The sequence below is a fragment of the Uloborus diversus genome, chromosome 5, assembly GCF_026930045.1.
Source record: "Uloborus diversus isolate 005 chromosome 5, Udiv.v.3.1, whole genome shotgun sequence".
Classification (NCBI taxonomy): Eukaryota; Metazoa; Arthropoda; class Arachnida; order Araneae; family Uloboridae; genus Uloborus; species Uloborus diversus.
The window spans coordinates 151,945,030-151,971,228 of record NC_072735.1 but is presented as its reverse complement, the minus strand read 5'-3'; the positions used below and the strand labels follow the sequence as shown (position 1 = coordinate 151,971,228).

General features: G+C 31.0%; 2 protein-coding genes across 2 annotated transcripts in view; one reads left to right on the top strand and one right to left on the bottom strand.

The window, feature by feature from the left end:
- Positions 1-4,010: 4,010 nt before the first annotated feature.
- LOC129223196 (MOB kinase activator-like 3) lies at positions 4,011-17,504 on the bottom strand. Its single transcript, XM_054857763.1, has 7 exons — positions 17,469-17,504; positions 14,416-14,566; positions 11,101-11,194; positions 9,477-9,610; positions 7,318-7,433; positions 5,513-5,599; positions 4,011-4,061 (listed from the first exon to the last, which is right to left on the bottom strand). Exons 1-7 carry the CDS (start codon positions 17,502-17,504, stop codon positions 4,011-4,013), a joined length of 669 nt encoding a protein of 222 aa, XP_054713738.1.
- A 547-nt stretch (positions 17,505-18,051) lies between these two features.
- LOC129222296 (dual specificity protein phosphatase CDC14AB-like) overlaps positions 18,052-26,199 on the top strand; it is a 57,922-nt gene continuing 49,774 nt past the window's right edge. The window contains exons 1-2 of the mRNA XM_054856784.1: positions 18,052-18,162; positions 23,910-24,006. Coding sequence (XP_054712759.1) covers positions 18,114-18,162; positions 23,910-24,006 — 146 coding nt within the window. The 5' untranslated portion in view covers positions 18,052-18,113. The remainder of the gene's footprint in view (positions 18,163-23,909; positions 24,007-26,199) is intronic.

The following is a 26,199-nucleotide window of genomic DNA, read 5'->3' as shown; positions in this document are numbered from 1 at the left end:
AAAAAAGTAAAATATATGCATATACAAATGTAAATGAACAAAAATTTTAGTAAAATTTCAGCATCTGTAATCTAAAGGTAATAAATTGGTTGATATCACGAACAATTTTACAAACAAATTTAAATATAAAGAGTCGCAAACAGAAGTAGTCCACAAACTGAATTGAAGGTTATCAGAAAACAGTCAAATAGTTTTACATGGATAATTTTATAAAAACAAAGCATTGAATTAGAGTTCCCTTTTCCACATTAACAGCACTGGACAACCTTGCATCATGCATGACTGAAAATGACAAATACAAAAGTGACGACCAGCAACAGGCTCTGGGCCCAGCTAGACTGGTCCTAGTCAATTTACAATCCCCAGTGAAGATCAATGGCCCTCTTAAAACTATCTACTCCCTTGCTCATTACCACCTCTTCCGGTAAACTGTTCCAAGGTTCTACTACCCTCCTAAAATAATAATTTTTCCTAATATCCATGTTAGCCTGAGATTTAAATAGCTTAAAACAATGACCCCTTGTCCTGTTTTCAGTGCTAAACTTCAGCCCCGTAACATCTTTCATTTTAATAAATTTAAACAACTGAATCATGTCCCCTCGGTCTCTTCTTTGCTCAAGACTGTACATTTTTAGTCTTCTAAGCCTGGAATCATAGTCTAAGTGAGAAAGTCCATTTATTAGCCTTGTAGCTCGCCTTTGAACTCTTTCCAATACATTAATGTCTTTCTTAAGATAAGGAGACCAAAACTGAACAGCATACTCCAAATGAGGTCTTACCAAACTTCTATATAAGGGCAGAAGAACTTCTTTAGATTTGTTTGAAATAGATCTATTGATAAACCCAAGCATCTTATTGGCCTTGTTACTAGCAATGCAGCACTGTTGGCTAAACTTTAAATCCTGACTTATTAAGACCCCCGATCAGTAACTTTGTCTGCCTGACTAATGACTGAACCTTGCAAATAATGACATTTGCAAGTATGACACATATGAAAACTTTCTAATTGATTTATTTGAAACATGGGGACAGTCAATCATATGTTCTACAATGTATAATATCTACTAGCTTTTAATTTAAAAATCTCAGATATACTTTTTCACATCATATTCTTTTGGTTAAATGCAACTTAAGAATCACTGTTTTAGACTGATTCATAAACAGGATTCTTAAGATAAAAGTTAACGGACTAGAAGAAACATGTTATGTTATCATGCATTAAGTTACAACTAGCTGGAAGCACAGGATTTTCTTTAATTTCTTTTCTATCGTGTTTATACAAAACTTCAACGAACTAATCAAACATATATAAAATCTAAAAAACAAAGTACATCTTCAAACTAAAGGCAAACCTAGACAGTGAGATGATGAAAGTTATTTCAGTGCTTCATTTTTAATTAGGATGCAGGTTTTAATTACAAAGGATTTTTAAAAGTAAACTGAAGTCATCTTTTTAATAATCTTTAAAATTTATTTCTTAACTTTTTTGTCATGATTATGTAAGCTTATAGACACTCTGATACATAAGTTTAGAGAGTTATTCAACAACATGAAATGCATAAAAGATTTTACTCAGTGAACAGGACAAACAATTTTAATTAACATCCAGCTTTTATAATAGCAGCAGACTCAGATTTGTAAATTTTATGCCCCCTCGCAACAAAATCTGTAGTGCCCCTCCCCAGAGGCCAGCAGTGTATATTTGGAACATTAATAAATCTTAGTGCTATTTCTTTTCAATTTCTTGAGTCCGTTGGGTCCCTTAAAGACGTGGGTCCCGCCGCACTGCAGGTACGCAGATCCGGGCCTGAATAGCAGTTCTTTTCAAATAAATAGGGTAGAATGATAAGTGAACTAACATACCTCAATGACCGAACACTTCATAATTTGTTTTTCAAAAATAAGGTTTCAAAAGTTTTCCTTACATAGATTGGCAACACTAGCTGTCTTCTATACAATTCCAAAAACCAAATAACAAGAAAATTTTGGGTTTGACAACTGGGTAGTTAGAATAGAAATGTTCATTTATTGGCTTATTGCAACTCTTTTGATTTCAACCCCCCTTCCCCTCCAAAAAAAAAAAAGAGAAAAACCTGATGCAGAAATCTAAAGAGCTTTTTGTTTTTTTAAAGTAACTATCCAGATTAATAAAAAGGTTTTAAACGTCACATACCAAATGCTAGTTTTTAACATTATTATAAATTTCTAAAATTGAAATTGCGCTTAGTGTTTATTTAGTGGTCACACTATCCAAAATAATTTCATAAAATTTCATATCATAACACAGAAATATATATACATACATATAAAGTTATGCTAAAATCTTTATCTTATCTTTATGATAAGATTGTTGAAACTTAAAATCGTCATAGGCATCCAAAATGTAACTACAAAATATAGCAAGGCATCAAATGGCATATGGCATTATATTTAAGCATGGAAGTTCTTTTAAAATCAAATCAACACTTCTTATTTACAAACACTTCTCAATTCTGGATTATGCAAACAGTGCATAAAAAAGTACCATTACTCTGGACAGCTTAGTATCAGGAAAAATATTTCATGTATTGGTATATTAGTAGCACATTTCATAGCATTTTGCCATGTCCTTCAAGACTTACTTAGTACACATGTCATATAAGTTATGTCACGTATAAGTTAAACTTTTAATATGACATGACAGATGCAAACTTTAATCATCCCTACCTAATTTTAATGCTTTTAGGCAGGACTAGGCTTAGGCAGGTGCAGTTACAAAGTCATAAAAATTTGAAATTGTAAAGAAAAATGTTTGCGAGTTATGAGAAATGAGTAAAAATTGAAACAAAAATGCCTTTAACCCCTTTCTGAAAAGTAAATTTGAATATCCATTTAATAAAATATTTTATGCGTGGCAAACATTTAAAAATTTTCCTACTTCTTTTTATTTTTATTAACATAGAATAAATATTCCCTAAAACAAAGTTAATGATTTGTATTTGTACAATATACACATGTAAAAAAATAAACAATGCAATTTTCCTCTCACAAATTAATAGGGCTTGGGAAATGCTTCAATGCTGAATCAAAAGGGCTTTGCTGCCTCCAATCAATAGGGCATATTAAAAATCATTCAAATAAATAGATAAATATAAAGAGAGTATATTTACATCGGAAATTATATAAACTTATTCAGCAATCTTTTGATCAGTATAGAATGTCTTGTATGCAGACACATAAAGGAATAGAAACAAAAAAAAAAAAAAAAAATGCTTCACTCGAAATTGCAACAATAATTAGCCTAGTCTTTTCTCAAGTAGTTGCAATAAGTTACTGGACAATTTCCAGATTATAAGAGGAAAATACGCGAATGGCAACGTTTAAGATTTATTTATTCTGAAAGTAGCAATTGCAGGCTTTGTTCTTTTGCATTGTTACTTAACGCAACATTGTAGAAAACAAGTAAATATTATTTCTGCTAAGCAAGGCAGCTCATTTATCATGAAAAAAGTTTGCAAACATGTATTAAAATTTAAACAAGTAATAACAATAACAATAATAAAATAGAATGCAGTTAAAAATATTTATGATAAAACACTTTCATTTTCCAGAGAAATCTTACACAAAAACAAGTGTGACCTCCATTTCTGCAAAATATAGGAGCAAAGAATTTCATTCTAGGAGCTGTTGATCTGCTGCATTTTTTAAAGTCATGTGTATTCTAAAGAGCAAGAAAAATACCTTCAACCTTTTACTAATTTTTGAACTGAATCGCAGGATTATTGCTAACAAGCTTTACAGTTTTATTTAGAGTCTGTAAATAATAACAATGCCCATTGGGTTACTTGAAAAAGAATAAATAAAATTAATATAACAAGAAATGAGAGAGTTAAGTGTATATAATATTTATATACTTAGCATGAGAACATACTAAATGCAGAACTTCATTTCAGAATGAAATATATACATGCAGATGAGAAAGAAAAAGAAAAGCATGAAATAACTTAAATGAAATAAATAATGATAACTAATCATCTACAAGACATGGCATTATCCCGACATATCCTTCTTGTCATTTCAACCTGTAAATAACATGAAAAAATATTTAGTTAGAGTAAAAATAGATAAAATTAAAATTAATATTTAAAATTGATAATTTTTATGTTCTTATTCTTGTGAATTAAAGGGCTACTGCAACTCTAAAAGAAATAGCAACTAAACTTGAACTTAATGGGAATATGCTTAAACATGCAGCGTCAGACTTGAAGAACTACAAGCAGTACGTATTTGCTGAAAGCTTCAGAAAGTACACATTAATGAATTGGGAACTAACTAACTAAACTACATGCATTTCTACAGTTCAGTGCAGTTATAAATTATTCAAAATCATATGACTTCAAGGGAATAAAAAAAGAATTATCTGTCTTTAATTGCTATGCTTGTACACAATTGTATTTTTTACTTTTTGAAGTTTAGGCCCCTTCCCCCCGCACATCAAGTATTGTTATACTGTCAGCCCAGCTTAATCGGGTAATGGATAAATGAATACCCCACCTATAAGAATAAAACCTCCCAGAACCGAATATTTCCCCATAGACTCGATGTTAAAGATTTTGTGACTCAGATAGAAGTTACTTTTTATAATTTTCATAAGTACTTGTAATATCCTATATAAGTACTAATTATAAAACTATTTTGTTGTTTATTTAGCTTATTTCAAAAACTTCTTACCAATTATTATTTATTTTCTTTATATAGCTATTGGTTTATATATATTACGTTATAAGACAAATGTTGTCAATTGGAAGGCAACTTTAGGTGCCTCGGAATACCACAAAACTAGCCGATTGGGTGCTTTGTCGTCTAGTGGTTGGGATTGCCTTTGTTCACTCAGATGACCCAAACTTGGTCATCAGCATGAGAAGAACCAACCACATCTCCTACATTATGAGGGAATCTGAAGGCTTCAAGCTACAGGGTAGGGAGCTAACGGAGAAAAGTTGGTACTTTTATGGCAGAATCTACTGCATAGGACCATAGGTAATTCATAAGACTTCATGCCCTCTACGTCATTTTTACCTGCTAGCTGCCAAATGAGGGTTGGTTTTACAACCCACTAAATAAATATTCTTTTTGATGCAACTAGTCAACTTTTTCTTCTGTTCTGAATTTGTAATAATTTGTTCTTGCGCAAACACAACACAAATCTGTTGTGTTGGAACATCCAGTCATTCATAGACACAACTCTATTTTTTTTCCTGAGAGTGAAAGGGGATGGGATCTATGTGGGAACACTTTCAAGCACCAGAGCAGTATACAATTGGGAAAACCTTGAAAGGTTAACCAAGAATCTACGCTGGCAGAGCATGTTTGTCACTCAAAGAGTGAGGATTTAGTTTTGTGCACTACACAATGCAGTGCCTGAAAGGAACATAGTGCTAAGCGTCAATTACAACCACCACAAGTGCATGAATTTTTCTTGTAACAAAGTGCACATTTCTTTTAATTAACACTATAAAAACTGATGCCTTACCAAAGGTTCTAACTCCCTAGGGCTAACCATGTGAAACTCTGTGATGAAATAATAGAACTGCTTATAGCAAGTATTCACATGAGCCTCCTAAAAGAAATATTATCAAGATAAGTGAGGGTTCAGTAAATAACTGTTTTGCATTCAGTGAAAAACTTATAAATTTTATGGTTACAAAAAGAGAATTTTAATAAAATTAAAGTATGCATTTTATTAAACACAGTTAATTTTCACAAATGTCAAAACAAAAAGGCTATAACCAACTTAATGGTTTTATAGCAACAAATCTTAAGCATTTAAAAGCATTATATTTTGCATATTTTTATTAATTAATCTTTCAACAAGCATCTATCTTCAATAGACGATTTCACTCAATAACACCAAATGTACACAAAGAACAACAAAGCATTTCTGTACAAGTGTTATGAGTACTTTTGAAAAAAGTTCCTAAAATTAAAACAATAATTCAAAAGTTACATAATTAATGCACTAGAATAATATTTATTAAATGAATAAAAATTTTCATATTACTTGAATGCAGGGGCATAATGCAAATAAAAGTAAAAACGGAAGCACATATCACATTTGAACACATATAAACAAGAAATGCCCAGAACTAAGCGAGCCTACTTCCCCATGTACCAACATTGACTTTCTAGCACCTGCTCAATATTCCTTTAGCAAAGACTGCCAAAATGCTGAACATATTTTATTAACATTCACAGCAGATTTGTATAAGTAAAATATGTCTCACACATCCGATGAAATAGATATATAAAAAATAAAGTAGTAGCACATTTTAGACAATGCAGCTAATATATTATTCTCCATTATAAAAATCCTTTAATTACTTTTGAAAATAAATTATTAATAAAAATAAAAAGCTCATTAATAAAAGTACATTTTATGGGGGGAGGGGATAAAATTGTTTATAGCTTTTTCGTTAAGGAAAAACAAATGGAAATTATTTTCCCCCATTTCGGAAAAAATAAAATTCATAAATAAGAACATTTTCTTTAGAGAATAAAAACAAAAAAAAGTCTCCTAAAGAAGGGTTTCTCAATTTTTTTTTGCCTTGTGGCCCCTTTTTGAGCACTAAACTCTTCTCTGTCTTCCCTACCCATAGTAAATATATGCCCTGATACACATGCACACTACAGTTTTGTGTATGTGCATGTATTAGTGCATATTCAGTCTCCCCTCCGTCCCTGGCTCCCCTCATGCTCTAGAAACTAGCACCAAACTCTATAAGAGTTTAAAACTCATCTTTGGCCGCTTTTCTGGTGCTCTTTCTCTACCCTTGCCTTCTTCTGTACATGTATTGTTCATTGCAAACATTTTGAAAGGAAGTTTTTTTTTATTTTTTAATTATCATGCATAGAACACTTGTATTTGCATTTGATCTTGTGAATATTAAAGCAAATCTTACTTTTACATAAACTAAAATCAGTTTTGTAACATTAGCTCTTTCCCCCTCCCATTCCACTTAGGATGTACCACAGTTTAAAAATATCTTTTTAATGATTAAAAAATTATCTCGATTACAATTTCTTCGAACTAAAAAGAATTTTACACCTCCTTAAATCTTTGTACCCAATTATGTGCCTGATTCTATGTTCACAATTCTATAAATGTATTGATTATTTGTTTCAGAGTATGACATGTACACAAATGAAAAATAATTTCTTTATGTATTCCAATAGCTGAAATATAAAAGAACCAAAACAATACAGATTTCTTAAACATATTTCAAAATTATATCACTCTACACTGCTTACAACACTGAAAAAAAAATCAGTATAACTTACTGCTCCAATAGAAACTATTCTATCAAAATGATGTATATAAACGTGGACAAAAACACGAAAAAGTCGTGTCAATATTTTCTTGCATGTAGGAACAAAGTTTCGAGGAAATGGTTTATCTAGGGAGAAAAAAAAGGCACATGTAAACAAAGAAAAAATAGCATCGATTAAGTAGCATTGAAGTGCAAAAATTGCAGAACATATGAGGCAGTGAGAAGCAAAGGGATGCAAGTGAACTGTTTTAAGTTTTGAGAAAAACGTGTTTAAAGATCAGATCCTAGGTAGACTTTCATTGTTTCTTTTTCCCTAAATCATACTGTACAGCAGCACTTACCAGGGTTACTAGTACAATCTCAAACCCCGAGACAGAGAAGGGGTTCACCTACCATTTGTACTGGTTATCTCCAAATTTTTAATTTTGCCACTTGCATCCCTTTGCTTCTCACTATCTCATATGTAGAGTATAATTTTTATAAATGGAACATTGATTTTCGACTCCAATGTATCATAACCATTTCACACTGCTAGTTATGAATTTTCAAAGAATAATCCACCTTTATAATTTAATTTCTAACCTACTACCCTCCCCCCTCCCCCAAAAAAGTATTCTTTTGTCAGTAACAATATGGATGAAAAAAAACATACATCCAATTTTTCTATACCTTTTTTAGTAACAAATTTGATGCTAATTTTAAAATAGCTCACAAGACAAAATATTAAATATTAGTATATATGAGTGAAACTTGCACCTTTTTACCAAAAAATACACTACAAATAAAATTGTATTCAATACTTTTCCAAAAAAAAAAAAGAAACCTCCATGAAAAATTTGCATTGAATTATTAAACTCTAAGATTGCAAATTCTAAAAATGTAAAATATTTTTCTTTTCATACAAAAGAAAATAGCCCCTAATTATCTTTTTTCTGAGACATCAATATTTCATTTTTCTTCAGTTTTTAATACATATTGTTTTTTTTTTTTGTTCTAGTTTGTTTCATTTGGAAATAATTAAAAAGAATAATTATTGCTTCTGATGGATTTAGTGAATGCAATTTCATCACTAACTTCTGTTAAATCCAGTGCCTGTAAAAAGTATTGCATCACAACTGTTAGCATTATTTATTTCATACCACCTCAATTTTGAAATTTTGTATTGGATGCATTTTCTAATTCAGTACTTAATTCTTATATTTTTCTTACAAAACTAGCAATGCATAAAGCACTAAGCTGTACATATATGTTATATTTGTTAAGCTTTTCTTTTCAAAACTGTAGTAGGTAATTTGAAGCACTTACAAAAGGCCCCTCCAAATTACACAAATATGTAAAAGTTGCAAATTTTAAAGAAAAAAGAAAAAACTGGTTTACCATACTTCAAAAGTTAAAACAATAAAAATAAAGAATAAACTCCAACCATATGCACATATACAGTGAAATTCCCCCTATCTAACACTCTCTAATGTGAACACGCCAATATTCTGAACACATTCGATAGTCCCAGCAAAACTCCATAGACTTAACATATTCTGACCTCTCTGTACTCTGAACATCCTATAATAGGAACAGCACCTTATTATTATGAACACTTTTTTCAACCCCCTTCAATTATTACCTCTCTATATACTGAACATGTTTATAATTGGTATTCAGGAATTCCTATAAATCTAATTGGAAAGCCTAAAATGCATGCACAATTTTTTCATTGATTGGATGGCATTAAAGAAAATGGATAGAGAAAAAAGAATTTTTTTTTCCCTGGATATTACTGCATCACATTGAAATCATTCAGCTGTGCATGAGCCTGAAGTTTCAGCCATTGAACTATATTTCAAGAATCCAACCATTGTATCAAGTTGTTTTCAAGACCTTTAAGCAAAATGCAGCTGAAAATCAGTCGAAAACAATTTCACTTTGATGATAGCACATACCTCATGAGGATACCCCCACAATGAAAAAACATTATAAATAACTTTTTTTTTTCAGGTATTGTACCGATAGCTGTATTGTAATATTTTATTGTTGAATGTTACGTTAAAACTTTTTAAACTAAAAAAGAAATAAATAAATTTATTAGATTGATTTAGCATGACATTTTTGCCGATCTTTTGTATGTTTGTGTACTGTACACACTATATATATTTTTAAAAGTCAGAATCTTACCAACAGTAACAGGAAAAATTTCTTCATTGTTTACTTGATTTTCTACCCAGTCCATAAGGAGAGATATATACTGACGAGCTGGTAGTGGAGTTGGCCTTTTATATTGCATGCCGTCTGCCCACAAATATTCAAACCTATTCAAAACACAGAACAAGAGAATTTATCAAGATAGCCTCTAAAAAAGTTACAAGTGACACTTAAAATAGCACAAGAAATAACTTTATGTAACAATATGGTACATTTTGTTCAAGCAGATTTTTAAAAATTTAAAATGAAATACATATAAACATATTTTTTTTATAAATAGTAACATAGTGGTTACACTTTGGTTTCTTTAACTATTTGGTTTCACTAAATTGATGCGTTAGAAATACATTTATGTGATATTTTGCGACCTTAATTATGTCTTAATTTGTCTAATATGGGTAATATAAGTGTAATGTTGACTAATAGCCATTATTTTACATTTAGAGGGCTCTAATAAGGTTAAGAAGATATTTAAAAGGTTGTAAACATGTTTTTTACACTTTATCTATGAAACATTTTATCAATAAATAAAGAATCCAGACTTGTAAAAATTCAATTATTGCAATGCAGTTTGCATCTAATTAACTGAGATAGACAAAGACAAACTGTACAAGAATAAATAGGTAGTCCAGTACTTTTATTTTTCCACGAATTACAAGGAAAGATTTTACAAATCACATTTGAAATTTAAAAAAAGAGAACTAAAATATGTAAAGTAAAAGTATAATTTAAATACTTAATTACTGAGTGAAAACTAAAACTTAAAATGCTTACTATTCCAGTCAGCAGTGCAATGGAAAAAAGGATTACTCACTTTTTCCCAATGGTAGTCAATTTCTCAAACAAAGCACTGCTCAAATTTTTTTTAAAATGTGGTTGATGTTGTGACCTTTTACTATCAATGATTTACGATTTTATCATAACAGTATTTTCATAAATGTAAAAATCAGTATTTGTTTCTTTTTGATGACATTTTAGGTTTACTTATAAAACATCAAAATTAAAAAATATTAACCCTATTACATCAATATTTTAACACAAAACATTGACATCAATACTGAATCCCTACCTGGAACAGGAATTCTAGATGTTAAGCTGAAAAATCTAGATGTATAGACGCCAATTTGTTAGGCAGTCGTATTAATTTCATTAACCAGTACATATAAAAAACTTTAAGGTCTAATTCTTAAAAAAAAAATTTAATTTCATTACTTTTTATTTGTTATAATTTTACTCTTTTTTTAAAATATAGAATTACAAAAAGCATCAACTATTGCCATATAAATAGAGTTTTTTAACCATATAGCAACTAAATGGATGAATTGTGTACTATCGAACAAGTAACAAAATATTTACTTTCAATTCATTACTTCAAAATTGAGATAAAGTACAAATAACATTTTTTATCTGAAAAAGTTTCATATAGTGGTGGGGAAGGAGAACGTAAGAAATTTATGTTGATAATATTAAACAGCAAATTATTTATATATTTGAGACATTTAGATAACAATTGATTTATATGAAGCAATATGTATGAAATATTCATCATAAAAGCATTAAAATCTTGAATTATGTAGCAAACTAATTCTGTACATACCGAGATCCACCAGACATGGTAGGACAGGTTTCTTCTGTGCAGGAATCAATAACGGTGCCATATATTAAATTGATTCGATTGAAAAAATCAACCACTAAATTAAAAAATAAAAGAAATAAAAAGTGCATTATAGATGGGAAAAAAATGCATTTATTTTGAAGTTCTAAGTTTAATATAGGAATATATACAATATTGAAATAGACAATAAAGAAATAAAGTCTAATAATGTGCCAGTCATTGTAATGTTGTATGATTTTAAAAAAGAATTTGAGTAAAAATATGACAACATGCATATATGTACAAATAAAAGCATTTAAAACAACTCTGCAAACAGCTGTTTTGGGGTTATAAATTCAAACCCCTTCTTCAGTGCATAAAAAGAGCGATGGAACAACCAAGTCCGTAGTCGGCAACGGCATTTGTTATTACCTTTTTTTGTTACTGCCATTGTTATTACCTTTAACTTAAGGCTGCAGCATAGCTTTTCTTACTTAGGAGCCATTTCAAAAGCAACTCAGTGAAAAAATTCCACAAAAAAAAAAGAAAAAAGGGATAAGCTAAAAGAACGCACAAATGACAGCAAAATATGCAACAAGTGAATAAAATTAGAGCTAGGGGAAAGAGAAACAAGTTTCCAATTAGGTTGCTTGATTGTCCCGAGCAACCCACTTTTGTGTGTGAGTGGGGGAGGGGGGGGGGAATTCCCTTTACAAAACTGGAATGTCCATTTCTCTCCCCTACTAGTACTTTTGCTAACAATTCTCCTCTTCCTGACAATCTCCCCCCTTTGCTCCGGTGGGGCTTGCTGGCCCAGGGGCGGCAAATAGGAGGGGCAAGAGGGGGCGGTCGCACCCCCAAATTTTTTTGAGCAGAATGATAAAAAATGGGTAAATTCAATTTTTGTTAATCGCAAATCATTCTTCATTTTTAAAACATCGCTCTCATTCTCAGTAAATAGTTGATGAAACTCGACACATTACCAGGCACAAACAAGTGTTCTCCGTTGAATGCATGAAACACTTTCTGGCTTGTTCAGCACAGAAAAAAATGACGTAGAACTATGGTGAACTTTAACTAAAGAAGTAATTTTCCTATATATAAGGCTAAATTCCTCATTGTGTGTGCCCAGTGTAACGATAAGACCCGGGTCTATAAATTTCGGGGCCCCTGCAACAAAATATGTAGGGCCTCTTCCCAATGGCCAGCGGTGTATATTTGCAAGCCTTAGTGCTTTTTTTTTTTTTTTCAATTTCTTGGGTTGTTTGGCCCCTTAAGGACGTGCCCCCCCCCCACCCCACTGCGGGATCTATGGGAACGCAGATCCGGGCCTGGATCTGGAACGATGGTAGATCCCGTATGAGAGGCCGTGCAAGCAAGTGGTGTGCATGATTTTCAAAAGAAAATTCCTTGGGACATAAAATTGATTTTACGCTCATATTTTAAGTGTATGTTTATTTATTGAGTGTATATTGCTTTCTTCAAGTAGAGAAACATTCCAGCTACTCAATGCATAGCATTCATTCACAGAAACTTCTTAAAAATACACGCTATTTTTGAAAACATAAACATCACACATCAAAAAATTCCTTCTTTAACTATGACTCGGAGTGACACAAGATGGTCTTCTATAGTTAAAACAATAAAGTATTTCTCGATAATTTCAAAGCAGTGATTTGACGCCTGGCAGAATTATTGCAAAACGATTCTTTCAATAGTGAGAAAGCTGGTGCCCTCTAACATGAATGGCTTCGTTTAAATTTTATTTAATTTGTTTATATCGTGGAGAGTTTTTGAACAATGTTTTACTCTATCAAAACATCTTCAATCCGTTACCTTTATTTTTTGACTATTCAAGTTTCAGTTCAGTTTACAATTGAAACTGTTAATGATTTTAACTTGTATGTTTATTTCAACCAAGCGTGTAACTTTTCAAAAAAAAATCTTACTCTGCTCCAATTTAAAAAAAAAAAAAATCAATTAAGGATATGTAACAAATATCTCCATGATGATGAAAAGTTAAACATTGATTTAATATTTTGTATGAACTAATAGATTCATTTTTAATGAAAATAACTCAAGGTTTGATGAATATTTTTCTGTATTGTTTGCTCTATATTATCTGGATTGGATGTTGAAAACAAAAAATAAAATATTTCAATGAGTCACGAAGCATTGTTTTGTAGATAGAGGCTAGATTATTCAATGATGAAAACTGAAGTCCCTCGTAATTTTTAAAGTTGCCTGGGTGATTTTGAAGAGCAAGATCTGAAAAGTGTATTTTTATGCATATGTTACCTCAATTAATTTTTTAACTATTCCAACCAGCTCAGCTAGTTGAGCAAGATCATTTTTATGTCTCAGGAGGTTAGAGACGACCTTTTTTCGGAGCACCATGGATCAAAAATTTTTTATCTTTAGCTTTACCGGAAAAAGAGCACTATCCTGGGCATTGATGGATTAGTGCATGATTTCCTGTTCTTCTGAATTCCGAAAAACATTCATTAAAAATTCACTAAAAGGTAAAAACTGTAGTATCAAGGTGTTTCATATAAAACGAATTAAGATTTTATCATAAATTTCAATACATTTTATAAGTTATCATGTTTTTAAACATTATTGATTGTTAATATTAGACTAGTTTTATGACCACCTCTTTGTTAATCAGTGTGTGTTTTGTACCATACTGAGGTAACTCATATTTAAGAAGCTTGACCCCCCAAATGTAATGCTGAAATGCCGCCCCTGCGCTGGCCCACATAATTTAGCGGTGAAACACATGCAATTGCTGGCATCCTTCTCCGAACCCCCCCCCCCCTCTTTATTTTACTTGTCGCATAAGATCGAAGGATTTCGCAAAATGAAAGGAAACAATATGGTGCCTGCCATCTAATGCCAGCATTTTCAACTTTTTTTTTTAAACTTGGAACTTTTTTCTTGAAAATAAGAAAAGAAAAAAAAGACACTGTATTCGCCAGACCCGTTATATGGGCCTCACCGGCAATTCTTCACCTTTTCTCTTGTATGTGCTGGGGCGCTTATTTCCAAAAATATGGTAATCATGAATAGTTAGTAGGTTATAGATTTATATAAAACAATGCATAATATATTACGATGTCAGTTTTTTTCATTATTGAGAAATTTGAAGCATAGCAATTTTAAAAAAAAGCTACTAACTGTAAAAAGTGGAAACTAATAAGACTGAGTCGACCGGTCACTGGCTACTAACCAAATTTCCCAGTTTTTACCTTAATAACAAATGAAAATTTTAATTCCAGATGAAACTGAAACAAAAATTTTGACATAAAAATAGAATACCGTGAACAGCAAGCCAATCATTAAGATTCTCCCCTGGCGGCAATTTTACAGCATCTTGTAGATTTATAGCTGAATTTAGTGAAGCTTGGGCTCTTTTATGAAGAGAATAGCGAAGTGTCCCTTGCTCAAACTTTTTCTTAGGTCGAAATGTCTGAAAAATATGTAAGTAAATAAAAAAAATACAATCAAGAGATAATACAGACTATTATTATTAGACAATCAAATTCAGGTGCACACAATTAAATAAAAACCACTACAAATTACCAAGTTTCTAAAGTAAAGGGGTAACAGTATCTGTATTTAATTCAAAAGACATTAATGTTGAAAAATATTCGAAAGATCCGTAGAAGCTTCCCAGTTTTGTTAACGTCACCAAAGATAATATAAAATTGGGATTTTAGAAATATCTGCTTAAGAGCTCCAAAACCTTTCCTTCCCAAAAATAGCCTGTAATGGATTTCAGTTCCGAAAAATATTTTGGTTCGGAATATTTTCACGCTTACCCTATTGTTTTCAAATTTAGCCAAAAATGGGTTTTTGAAAAAATAGTGCCGAGAAATTACCGGAGGATAGCCGCCAGATCTCCTGCCGTCACCAAAGACAGCCTAAATTTACGTTTTAAACTTATATTTCGAAATACAGTGAAACCTCAATAAGTAGTCGACCGGTTAAGTGGTCACTCCGCTTAAGTGGTCGTTTCTCTTTGGTCCCGAGAAGGTCTCATTGTGTCAATAGTGTCGGACTTAGTTGAAAGGCAATGATAGTCATTTTTCCTTGATATCTCGATCCTTGGATCTGGTCATTCAAAGCAGACTTCTTGCTGTGACTTTGCCGAGTGCCGAGAATATGAATCAAACTCTTTCCAGCAAGACAGACAAATCTAATACCTTTAGAAAGTTAGTCAGTATTTAACATCTGTTCAAGGAACTACAACACAAAATGTGAAGCTTGATGTATGTTAGAAGAGATAGTTTTTTCCGGAAAGCAACAACTTCATCAGTCAACATTGAAGGATTGTAGTAATGTACCGTAACTACATTAAAATAAGTTATTAAGTAATGTTTAAGTAAGAGAAAATAAAACAAAATAACTATATCATTAGTACTTCCCCCCTTTATAAAATTTCCATTAATTTATAGACATTGTTTACGTAAGTTATTGTTTTTCTCACAGAATTCTATTGCTATTCATTAATATTTCTAAGGCTTTTTTTTTCTTCCTTAATTTTCCACTCCTCATAAGTAGTCACTCCACATAAGTGGTCAAAATTTTTTGATCCCCTGAGTGACGACTTAACGAGGTTTTACTGTAGTTCGATGGGAGATGATTGAATCTCCCTCCCTCTTGCAAATTGCCAAAATTGCGGGTTTAAAATTTTAGTTTCGCAGATTTTTCAGGAAGAACGCCGATCCTTCCTAAGCTATGGTCTTAAAATATAGCTTCAAATTTATTATCAATTTTGAAAGAATTTTAGGGAAGAACTGCAACATTACTTTCACCTAAAGTCTGGAAAAAGTTCCTAAAATTGCGATATTTGACGTCAATTTCGAAAATTTCTCCATGCACCTTGAATATACTTGACTCTTTTGTCCTTGCAACCAAACACAACTAAAGATTAACTAAAAATATTTTTCATACGCCAACTTCGATAATTTTCTTGGAGCAATCTTCCTCCCCTGAACCCCTGACACCACCCCCCACGCTTCCCCTTCCTCCGTCCCTTCTCTGATGTCACCGAAGAAAGACCATTATATTCGTTTTTACGACTAGTAAATTTTGGTATCTATTACTTTCTTCAAAGATAAAAATTGTACCTAAGGAGTTTCTTACTATAAAAAATTTCTTCCTTTTTATAAGATTCTTCTGTCCCCCCCCCCTTTTTTTTAAATCGAACTTTGCATAAAAATTTAAAGAAGGATTTATATAGACGTTAAAGATTAGTCAAAATATGCAAATTACTCTTGAGGGGCGGCACATTAGGTCTTTGCACACGGGCGACCGACACCCTAGGATCGGCTCTGGTCAGCCCAATCACAGATTCGAAACCTAATGAAATCAAACAATGTAATGATCACACACTGCATAATTTTATCATAAAACTGAAAGGAGGAAATCAGGAACGAATGATACGAATAACAATAAACAATTGATAACATTAACTGCAGGGCTGCTCACCTAGGGAAAGGTCATGGCGCAGACAGCTCCATTGAAATTTTTACCTAGGGGTTTGTTTTGAAGCATATTTTTCCTGGTTTTAGGGGTATGCTCTTGTTTTTGAGGGGCTTTGCATAATTTAGGTGGTAGGGGGGAGGACACACATGCTCTTAGAGGGGACACCCCTGAAAACTGCAGTAACAATTTGCAAACTATTTTCTGAGTATTATGTGCATCACACATATCCCCTTTATTTTTATTTAAAAATTTCACCGTCAACTTAAAAAGTAAAGAAATATTCTTTATAATTTCAAAAGAATAAAAAAATCTTTTTTCCACTGCAAAAAAAAAAAAAAAAAAAAAAAGAAGAAGAAGAAGAGAAGAGGAAATTACCGAAAGATATACCAGTTAGAACCTTCCAACTGATAGCAAGGGATATTTCGATAGTTGGGAATAATGCCGTCGAAAGAACATGTCAGACAAGAAATCGGAGCAGTTGACATTTTTGGAGGGATTGATTTTAATTTTTGTAGCATTGCACCTTTGTGGTAACCTTGTGCAAATAAATTTCTTCAAGCATTGTTTACGTATGCAAAAGAAAAATATTCGTTGTACAGACATTGGTGACAAAACTGGATGCCAATTTCCCAGTTATCGAAATCTTCCCTGATAGCAAACTGAAACATATATTTTAAATGATTTTTGAAAATGCACACAAAAACAGCAAACTTATTATATTCAAGATTCGATGCGCAATATAAGGCATATTATGTACATACAAAACTTGAAAATCTCTCTGTGCAGAAAGCAATGATTGGAGTGCAGTAAAAGTCTGATAAAAGAGCGAAATAAAAAAGAAAATAAGTAATAATTTCATAGAGTTTAATGTTAATGTTTACCTTATTTTTCCCAAAGAATTCTGCTATTCCAGCCATTACGCCTGTTTGTATTTTGTAGCGGTTTATTTACGAATTATTTATCCGTGATATTAACGCAATTTTTTTTTCTAGCTAAATTATTTGTCAAATTTCTTTTCTAATCTTAAAAAAAAAAGAAATTATCAGAAAATTTTAATGAATATTCTATTTTCAATAGCCAAAAAGGACTTAGAATGGTTGACTTTTTGATTTGTTTGAAGAAAACTCATGCTGAACTTTTATTGAAATTATTTTCATTTTAAAAATATTGAATATAAACTAAAAATAATGCAAATTAAAATTAGAAAAGAAAAAAAAAGAAATAGGATATTTATTATTATTTTTTAAAAGTCGTTCTAGTGTTACTAAACTTGACAATACACAAACATTTTAAAATGAAAACGTTAAATTGACAAGTGTTTGCTAGTCGGCATGATCTAATTTTGACAATAAATTCTCTCATTTAGCTTCCCATTGAAGGCTCAGCAGAGCATTTTCGGTCCTCCATTTTCTCATTAAACCGGCTAAAATAAAAATTCATTGGCCAATATTTCATAATAAACTCACAACTTTCATCCTCTTCTCTACTTTCCTCCCTCTAAGATGCTTTAAATACTAATTTCAAAAATGCAAGAATTAGAGAACATTTCCGTGCATGTTGCTGAATATATCAAAGGTAAACTGTTTAGTATTTAATTCTTTAAGTATTGGCATATTTTAGAGTAATTTTAACAGTCCAAATTTTCGAATGAAAGACTTGATGCGAACATTTAAATTTTTTAAAGTTTTTTTTATATTGCATTTTACAATTGTTTGACATCATCAATTAAAATTTCGATACAAGTATTGATCTTTCTCTGATTTATTAAGTATGAGTAATTAAAAATAAATAAATAAATAAATGTTTTATGTGCGTTTTTCTGTACCTTTGCGTATTGTCTATTCAAAATCTGTGCATTTTATTTATGTTACTGAAACATATGCAAAATGTTTTCCTGTCACCGCTTCCGGTTAAAAAAGTCGCCGGCAAACCATCCAATAGAAGGGCCATTCTCTGAGTAATAGAATGATACTTCATCAAGCATTTATCATAGAATAAACTAAAAATGACGCATGAAATTTCAAGCTAGATAACTATATAGGCTCCTTAATGTACAGTAAAATAAGTAATCAGAAAATTTTGAATAATTGGAGGATATTAATGTCAGGGACAGCTTTTAAAGAATACCATATATACTCGCGTATAACTGGAGAAATTTATTACAAAAAATGATGTTTAAAGTCAGGGAGTCAACTTATACGCAGGGCAGAAATTTCCGAAAATTTTCCCCAATCTTTTCTTCGAAAAAAACACTTGAAGACATGAACATTTTCCCCCGATTTTAGTTTATCCCTTTTTAAGAAGATGCTAAATAGATTTTACGTCATCTGACTGAAATAAAGAATAAATAATTGCAATAAAAGGCAGACTACGCAAAAAGTGCGGGGATCGCCGTATCGCAAATTTTCCCGATAGTCACGAATTATTGTTCATTAAAAAAAAAATATATATAATATGGCTACAGCATAAAAGTTTATTGATACAAAATCAAAATAAATGCAACCAGTAAAAAAAATCCCAACAGCAAAATCAGCATTTGGTGCAGAACTAAAATCGGATGTTTTTTAACATAAAAATGTTAATTACAGTAGGCGCCGCTTAATGTGATCACGGTTAATATTATCATTCGCTTAATGTTATCAGAATCACGAAGTCCCAGAACATTTGTATGTTAACACACGTTAAAAAAGTCGGATATTGTAATCAGAGTCTTCGTTTATTGTTATCAACTTTTTCATAAACTTTCAATTTTTTCTCCCCGTTTTCTTCCTCAATTAACAGAAATACATAGGCAAACCCAGAAGAGACTAACTTTCTGTGTAGCATTTTGTGGTTTTCAATAGCAGTTCAAAATTTTTCTAGGAATGAAGCTACAGAAAGTTCGCCCCCAGTGACCACAGACTCTCGCTAAAAAAACTTTCTTTTGCAACTAAAAAAATTCAGTCGCTGGACATTGTTGCAAGTATTGATGTAGGACCTCCATTGTTGCCATTACTTTGTAAATGGCAAATAAGAATTGTGTCGAGTTTGAAAACAAAGCGAAGTTAAGTTAAAATTTAAACAACAAGCAAAACTATGCTTTAAAAGATAGAAAAGCTGAATGTGCTTTGAAACTGGTTTACGAATGTCAGGGAAAATGGTCTTTTTTTACTTCACCTATTACTGTATGATTAAAATTTGCATAATTTAGCTTTAACTTTTTATAACTCAGATATTTCCATTCTGTTAATTTAATAATTTATAATTTAAAACTGCGTTCAGTTGAATCATTGTGATTTTAATTTGAGGTTGTCAAAATATATGCACCTTAATAGGAAAAAAATCATTATTTTGTGTCTCCTGTATTCTTTTCGGTTATTGTTATCAGTCGGTTATTGTTATCAAATTATATTTGTCCCAAAGTGATCACATTAAGTGGCTTCTACTGTACATTTCATTTTCCTCCTTTTTATAACATTTAAGTTCAAAATTAGTGGCAAAACTCTCCCGTTTTTTCCCAAAAGTAGACTATTTCTATGGGGGGTTTCGATTTTTTCCCGATTTTTCTTCTAAAAGTAGGAGGGGAGGATAGACTTATACTTGAGATTGATTTATACCCGAGTACATACAGTAGCAATTCTCAAGATAAAGTTAAAACTATTTTTATCAGTGCAGCAATTGAACATAGGATTCATTGACTGGAACTTTAAAACTTCAATAAACCTATAAAATATTGTATTCAAACTTGTATTTATACAGGCTTTATTCATCAAATTTGTACAATTTTCCTTTACTTTTGATCCATTCTAGGATTAGGCTGTTATAAATTCTTTTTTATTGTCTTGACTCTGATTTCCATCTTCTCTGAACAACTCTGGTTTCAATAGTCATAGGAATTTGGTAAATAATTCTCCAGAAGCAGTTGTTATTTGCAATAAGGGGACAAGTTTTCATAGGGTACTCAATCTTCACATGCGATTGATAAAACCAGCCCAATAGAGCCTCAAGTGTTTTTGTATTTTAATCCCTGGCACAATCAGAATTTAGAGTAAGTTTGACATGTCTGCTGTGACACTGTAGCTTCTAAATGGATGAATCAATTTTGATAATTTTTTTGTTCAAAAGGAGACGTTTGAGAATGTTCTTAGCCAAGTCCCATTTTTTAGAACTTTAATTACTGGAGACATTAATTAAAAACAACAAAAATGAGCATTTTTTATATAATTTTAGTAGTAAAAATTTACTTGTACAGTTAAAATATTAGAGTTAAAAGAAAGAGGGAATTTTTCTGTATCTGACTTAATTGATTTGGAACTTATAAGTTATGTGGAGCTGGAGTTATACAATCTTTTTAGCAAACTTCAAAAAGAAGGTGGTTATCGGTTCGTACCGTATGTATATTTATTATTTTTTTCGTTTGTTTGTCATCTCAGAGTTTCACTTAGTGAACAGAATTTTATGATTATTATTTTTTTTTGCCATATTTTCCTGCGTATAATCCGCGTATTATCTGTTAAAAGAGGCAGAGTTTATGAGGTGCGGATTATACGCTGCTGCGGGTTATCTGTGTTTTTTTTCTTAACACCAACGGAAACCTCAATATTTACAGTAGGAATTACTGATTGAGTCCATAAGCTGCCTGAATGTTATTTATTTTACATATCTTGAATATTCTTTCTCACTGCCTGCCTGTATGTTGCTTATTTTACATTGCTTGAATGTTCCTTTTACGCAATTCAGGCCATGTAAAACAAGCAACAGTACAGTGAAAGAGGAAGGTTTCATTTGCACAAGATTAGACAGTTTGTTCTTTCGTTTTGACTCTTTGTTTTTCAAGTAATTAGTGTACTATAATCATGATGTCAAGAATAAATCATTATTTTTTTACATTATATTTCAGATTAATTTTTATTATACCTTCAAAGTAATTCCTTTTTCACATTTTTAGTTTAGTTACTCAAATAGTATGTTAAATCCAAATTTTATTTTTTACATTTTATTATCCGCGGATTATACGGCGATGCAAATTATACGAAGCCTTTTTTCTTCTGGCCGATTTTAGGACCTGCGAATTATAGGCTGCCTGCGGATAATACGCAGGAAAATACGGTAATGGATGGGGGTTGCTCTTAGATCCCATACCTTTGCTTGATCATATTTGTTCTTTAGAAAAGATGTTATGGACCAAAAATAGTAAATTTCATGTAATTTCACTACTAAATGATTAAATACAAAGCCTATTAATATGAAAAATAGTTGCTGTCCAACAGTAATATTAATCTTATACATATAAAATCTGAGTATCTATCTATCTATCTATGTCCAAGCTTCTTCTCCCGAACGACAGTGAACTGACCATCGAACCAGGTATCGATGGATTCGTCATCTTCCCGTCTTCATGTTTGGCTATTTAACATAATCCTCCGATAATAATTAGCGGAGATATCAATTAAAAACTATTAATTATGACTCTTAGATTTCAAAATCAAATCCCTATTTTTCGAAGGCTTTCCTCCATTCAAATTATTATTCAGTGCTTCATCTCAACTTTCCGCAACAACGCTTTTATTAAAATGTATAGCGGTGAAGAAAATCATTGAGATGAAAGATCTGTTGCCATTTTTTTTTCTCGAATAAGAACAGGTAAAACTCTTGTTTTTGTTTTGAGGCTTTTCCTGTAATCACAGGGGATTTAAAATGTTTACTTTTTGGGAGTTTTCCGCAATCTGCCGCAAAATTTCGCTGGCCTTTTTTTTTTGGTTCAAGTCTGAGTATTGAACTCGCGTCACTTGACATAACTTTTATTTTCGAGGTGGACCGTGCAAAGCTGAGCGACGCGGCTAGTAATAATAGTAATCCTTGTGGTTTTTTTTTTATTTCATGGCATAAAGGCCAAAATAAGGAGACACATGATTTTTATCACAAGTAACTTGTAAGTTGCCTTAAATATAAATTAGTTGGAGAAACCATTAATATTTAAATATTTTTAGATGTGTTGATCAGTATTTTTTTTAAATAGGACATTTATATGAAGTTTCGTGATGGTTCAGACCATTTCTGAAATGCATTTCCTCTAAAAAGAATGAAATAAAAACATGTTTGAAAACAAAAATGGAACCCACTTCAAAACTTGAGCTGGAAATTGCTTTAAAAAATAAAAAATAATTTTATTCTTTGAGCACCATAGATACTAATTTTAAACATAATTTTTGAAGTTGGGAAAAAACAATAGATAACCTTAATTCAACTAAATGTTAATTTTAAAGGACACAGGTTCTTGAATAGCATTCATTTACATGACATTTGATATGTAAAGGAGTCAGGGTATAAATGTTTGATTCTTAATCAGGCCGGCTCTAGAAATTCTGCTGCCCTAAGCAATATTGACTAGTGCCGTTCCCCCCCCCCCCCCACATTAAATAATATTAATAATAAAAAATAAATAGTGATATTTTAATGAAATAAAAATAATAGTAAAGTGTTCACAATTTGAGAGTTTCTAGTTAAATTCTAAACTGGGTTTTGCATACTCAAGCACTGGTACATACATTAAATTATATAATTAATAATATTAAAGTAGTGCATCTTATGGCGTTAGACACATTTTAATATTTTTCAACAATTTTTAAATCTTGCCATTTGCGGCCTCTAAAAGTAAATTGAAATTCTAGTTCAATTCCGAACTATGTTTTGCATATCCAAGCACTGTTGCACATTCTAAATTATTATTATTATATTATTAATATTATTATTATTTTTAGCATTGAAGCAGTGAATCTTATAGCGCAGAAACAGATATTCATATTCTTTTAAACATTTCAATTTCAAAATCTGCTGCCCTAGGCAACTTGCCTAGGTCGCCTATCCCAAGAGTCGGGGCTGTTCTTAATTTTGAGTAGTTATTCTGAAAAATATAAGCAAAATATGGTTACTCATAATTTTACATATCCTTTTTTGCTGATCTCAAAAATTTTAAAAGTAGTATAGATGGCGTTCAAAGAATAAAATTATTTTTTACTTTTTAGTACAATTTCCAGCTGCTGTCTTGAAGTTGGTTTTTTTTTATTTTATTTTCTTACAAAAATATTTTTATTACTAAATTTTAAATATGATTCAAAATTCATTTTTGCATGATTGGAAACAATTTCATTGTAAAGAGAAAAAGAAGTGAATGAAAGTTGACAATGAATTGAAATGTTTATCTGTTTGTTGTTGCCATTTTGTATTTGTTAACACAAGCATATAATACTGATTTTAATTGAACTTTTGCTTAACTTGAATTATTTTAGCATGAAAGTGTAATAAATTTTCTGTATCTAAGTCTACTTTATTATTACTTTCAGATCGATTGTACTTCATCACCTTACGAACACCTATAAAACCACGATCAAACTCAAAATTCCATTATTTTTCAATTGATGCTGAACTTCAATATGAAAGGTAATTAAGATTTACATTATTTATCTAATATTCTTAAAATTATGTCTAAATTTTTTTAAGTACCATGCTTTTGTTTACAGATGTAAAATTTCTGGAAATTTTAAAATGATGGGCAGAACTAATTTTTTAGGCAAAAAAAAAAAAGAAAAATTTTTTGCAAATAAAAGTTTATTGTATTTTTTTCAAAACTATAAAGGGAATTTGTACATTACAGTCGGACCCCAATTTAACAAATTCATTACGACCGAAACTTTTATATGTTAAATCAGAGTTATTTGTAATATCGGGGGTGAGAAAAAAATGCACTCACCTTATCTAAAAGCCCTAATAAGCAACTGCACAAAAATATCCATAATTAGAAAGTGTGCACTTTTTATTCAGCATTCGAGGACTTATTACATACTAGTTAATTTGAAATTTTAACGCACTGTGTAATAAGATGTTTGACTAGTTCCTTGATACTTCACTCGAAATAGTTCTCTCTCGACTTTATGAAAAGAAGAAAATATTGTGTAATTTATAGCCTGTTGCATGAGATTTATTTTTTTTTTGCAGTTTCCAGGACAAGTAAAGCATTAGAAAAAGTAAGTCTTAACAGGAGTTTCATTATTGCTTTCTGCATCAGAATCGGTATTTATTGGTCATTCATTGAATCCCTCGCCCGTCAAAAATTGCTGATTCTAAGAAAAGCCTTTTTCTGCTTCAGGCAAGATGGATGTAGTATCATTTGTAAAGCAATCCTATATTTCCTTTTTCCAATTAACAAAAAGAAAAAAAAAGCCCGTTAAAGTAATTTGTTACTTCGGGGTTTACTATTTGGTAAATAGAGGATTTTGCCTTCATTTTAGTTGGGGTGAAATAAAAATTCGCCAAATCGTGAAATTCGTTAAATAGAGGTTTGTTAAAGCGGGGTCCGACTGTAGTTAAGGACTGATTAATAGCGTGAAGCAAAAAATACAAATTTGGAAAAAATTGTCGGTGAGTTGGAGTTGTCTTTTGAACATACTATTATTACACATGCAAAATCTTTTCATGCTATGTTATATCTTTTGATGTCCCAACCACCACAAATATAGTTAAAAATGGGTAATTTTATTAAATTTTTGAAAAAAATTTTAGCTTTTTGTGGAGGGTGGGAAAGTTGTGATTTAAGTATACTAGTTTGGTTTTTTTTTTCCGTTGAAACCCTGTTCATATCTTCCAGTGCCTTATACGCCTCAAATCTAGTTGAAAACTTTCTGAAAATTATAAATCAATTTGATATACAGTTTTTTTTTTAATCAGCTGGGAGAGAGAAAACTGTATAATGGTACAATAGTCTACATAATTTTTTCAAATTCATTGTTTTTTTAGTGCCCCAAAACATGTTAAAAAAGTCATGCGTCATTGAAAGTGTAATAGAGGTGTAAAATAATTGAAGATAGTTATTGAAAAAAAAAAAAAAAAATAGCAAAATTGCTCTGTATTGAAAATTATTCCATTAAATCCTATTGCTATAAGCCAATTTTATACTAGGCTATTAAAATTCTAGTTCCTTGTGAAATAGCCAAAGGTGGATCCAAGTTCTAATTATTGAGGCTGTTATCATTGAAATATAACCGCACAAAGTAACATTCGGGAATCTCACTCAGTTAATTTCTAAAAATCAAAGTCCCCCAAAATGCAGTATTAGGTTATATTTGATATAGCATGTGTGACAGTATGTTCAAAAAATAATAATTGCAATCTGTTCTGATTATTTTTTAAAAATTTAGGTTGTTTTTTTTTTGCTCCACCCTACTGCTTGATGAAGAATTAATTCAATATTCCCATCTTCAGAAATTTATAATTTCTAATAGTAATTTTGTATGGAAAATAACATTTTAGTTATTTTCCATATAAAAATTATTAACTCAGAAGTAAACTGAAATAGGTTTTTGTATCTTGTGATTTTTGTAAATTGTGAAATAATTTTTTTACGAGAAAAATGCTATTTTTTTCTTCTAAAGTCAGCTACATGCAAAAAAAAAAAGTTTTATTCCAATTACAAATGAAATTTCTGAAATACCTTAGGCGCTGCTTAAAGTGATCACGGTTAATGTTATCATTCGCTTAATATTATATATCAGAATCACGAAGATCCGGAACACTTGTATATCAACATGCGTTAAAAAGATTGAATAATGTAATTAGTGCATTCGTTTATTGTTTTCA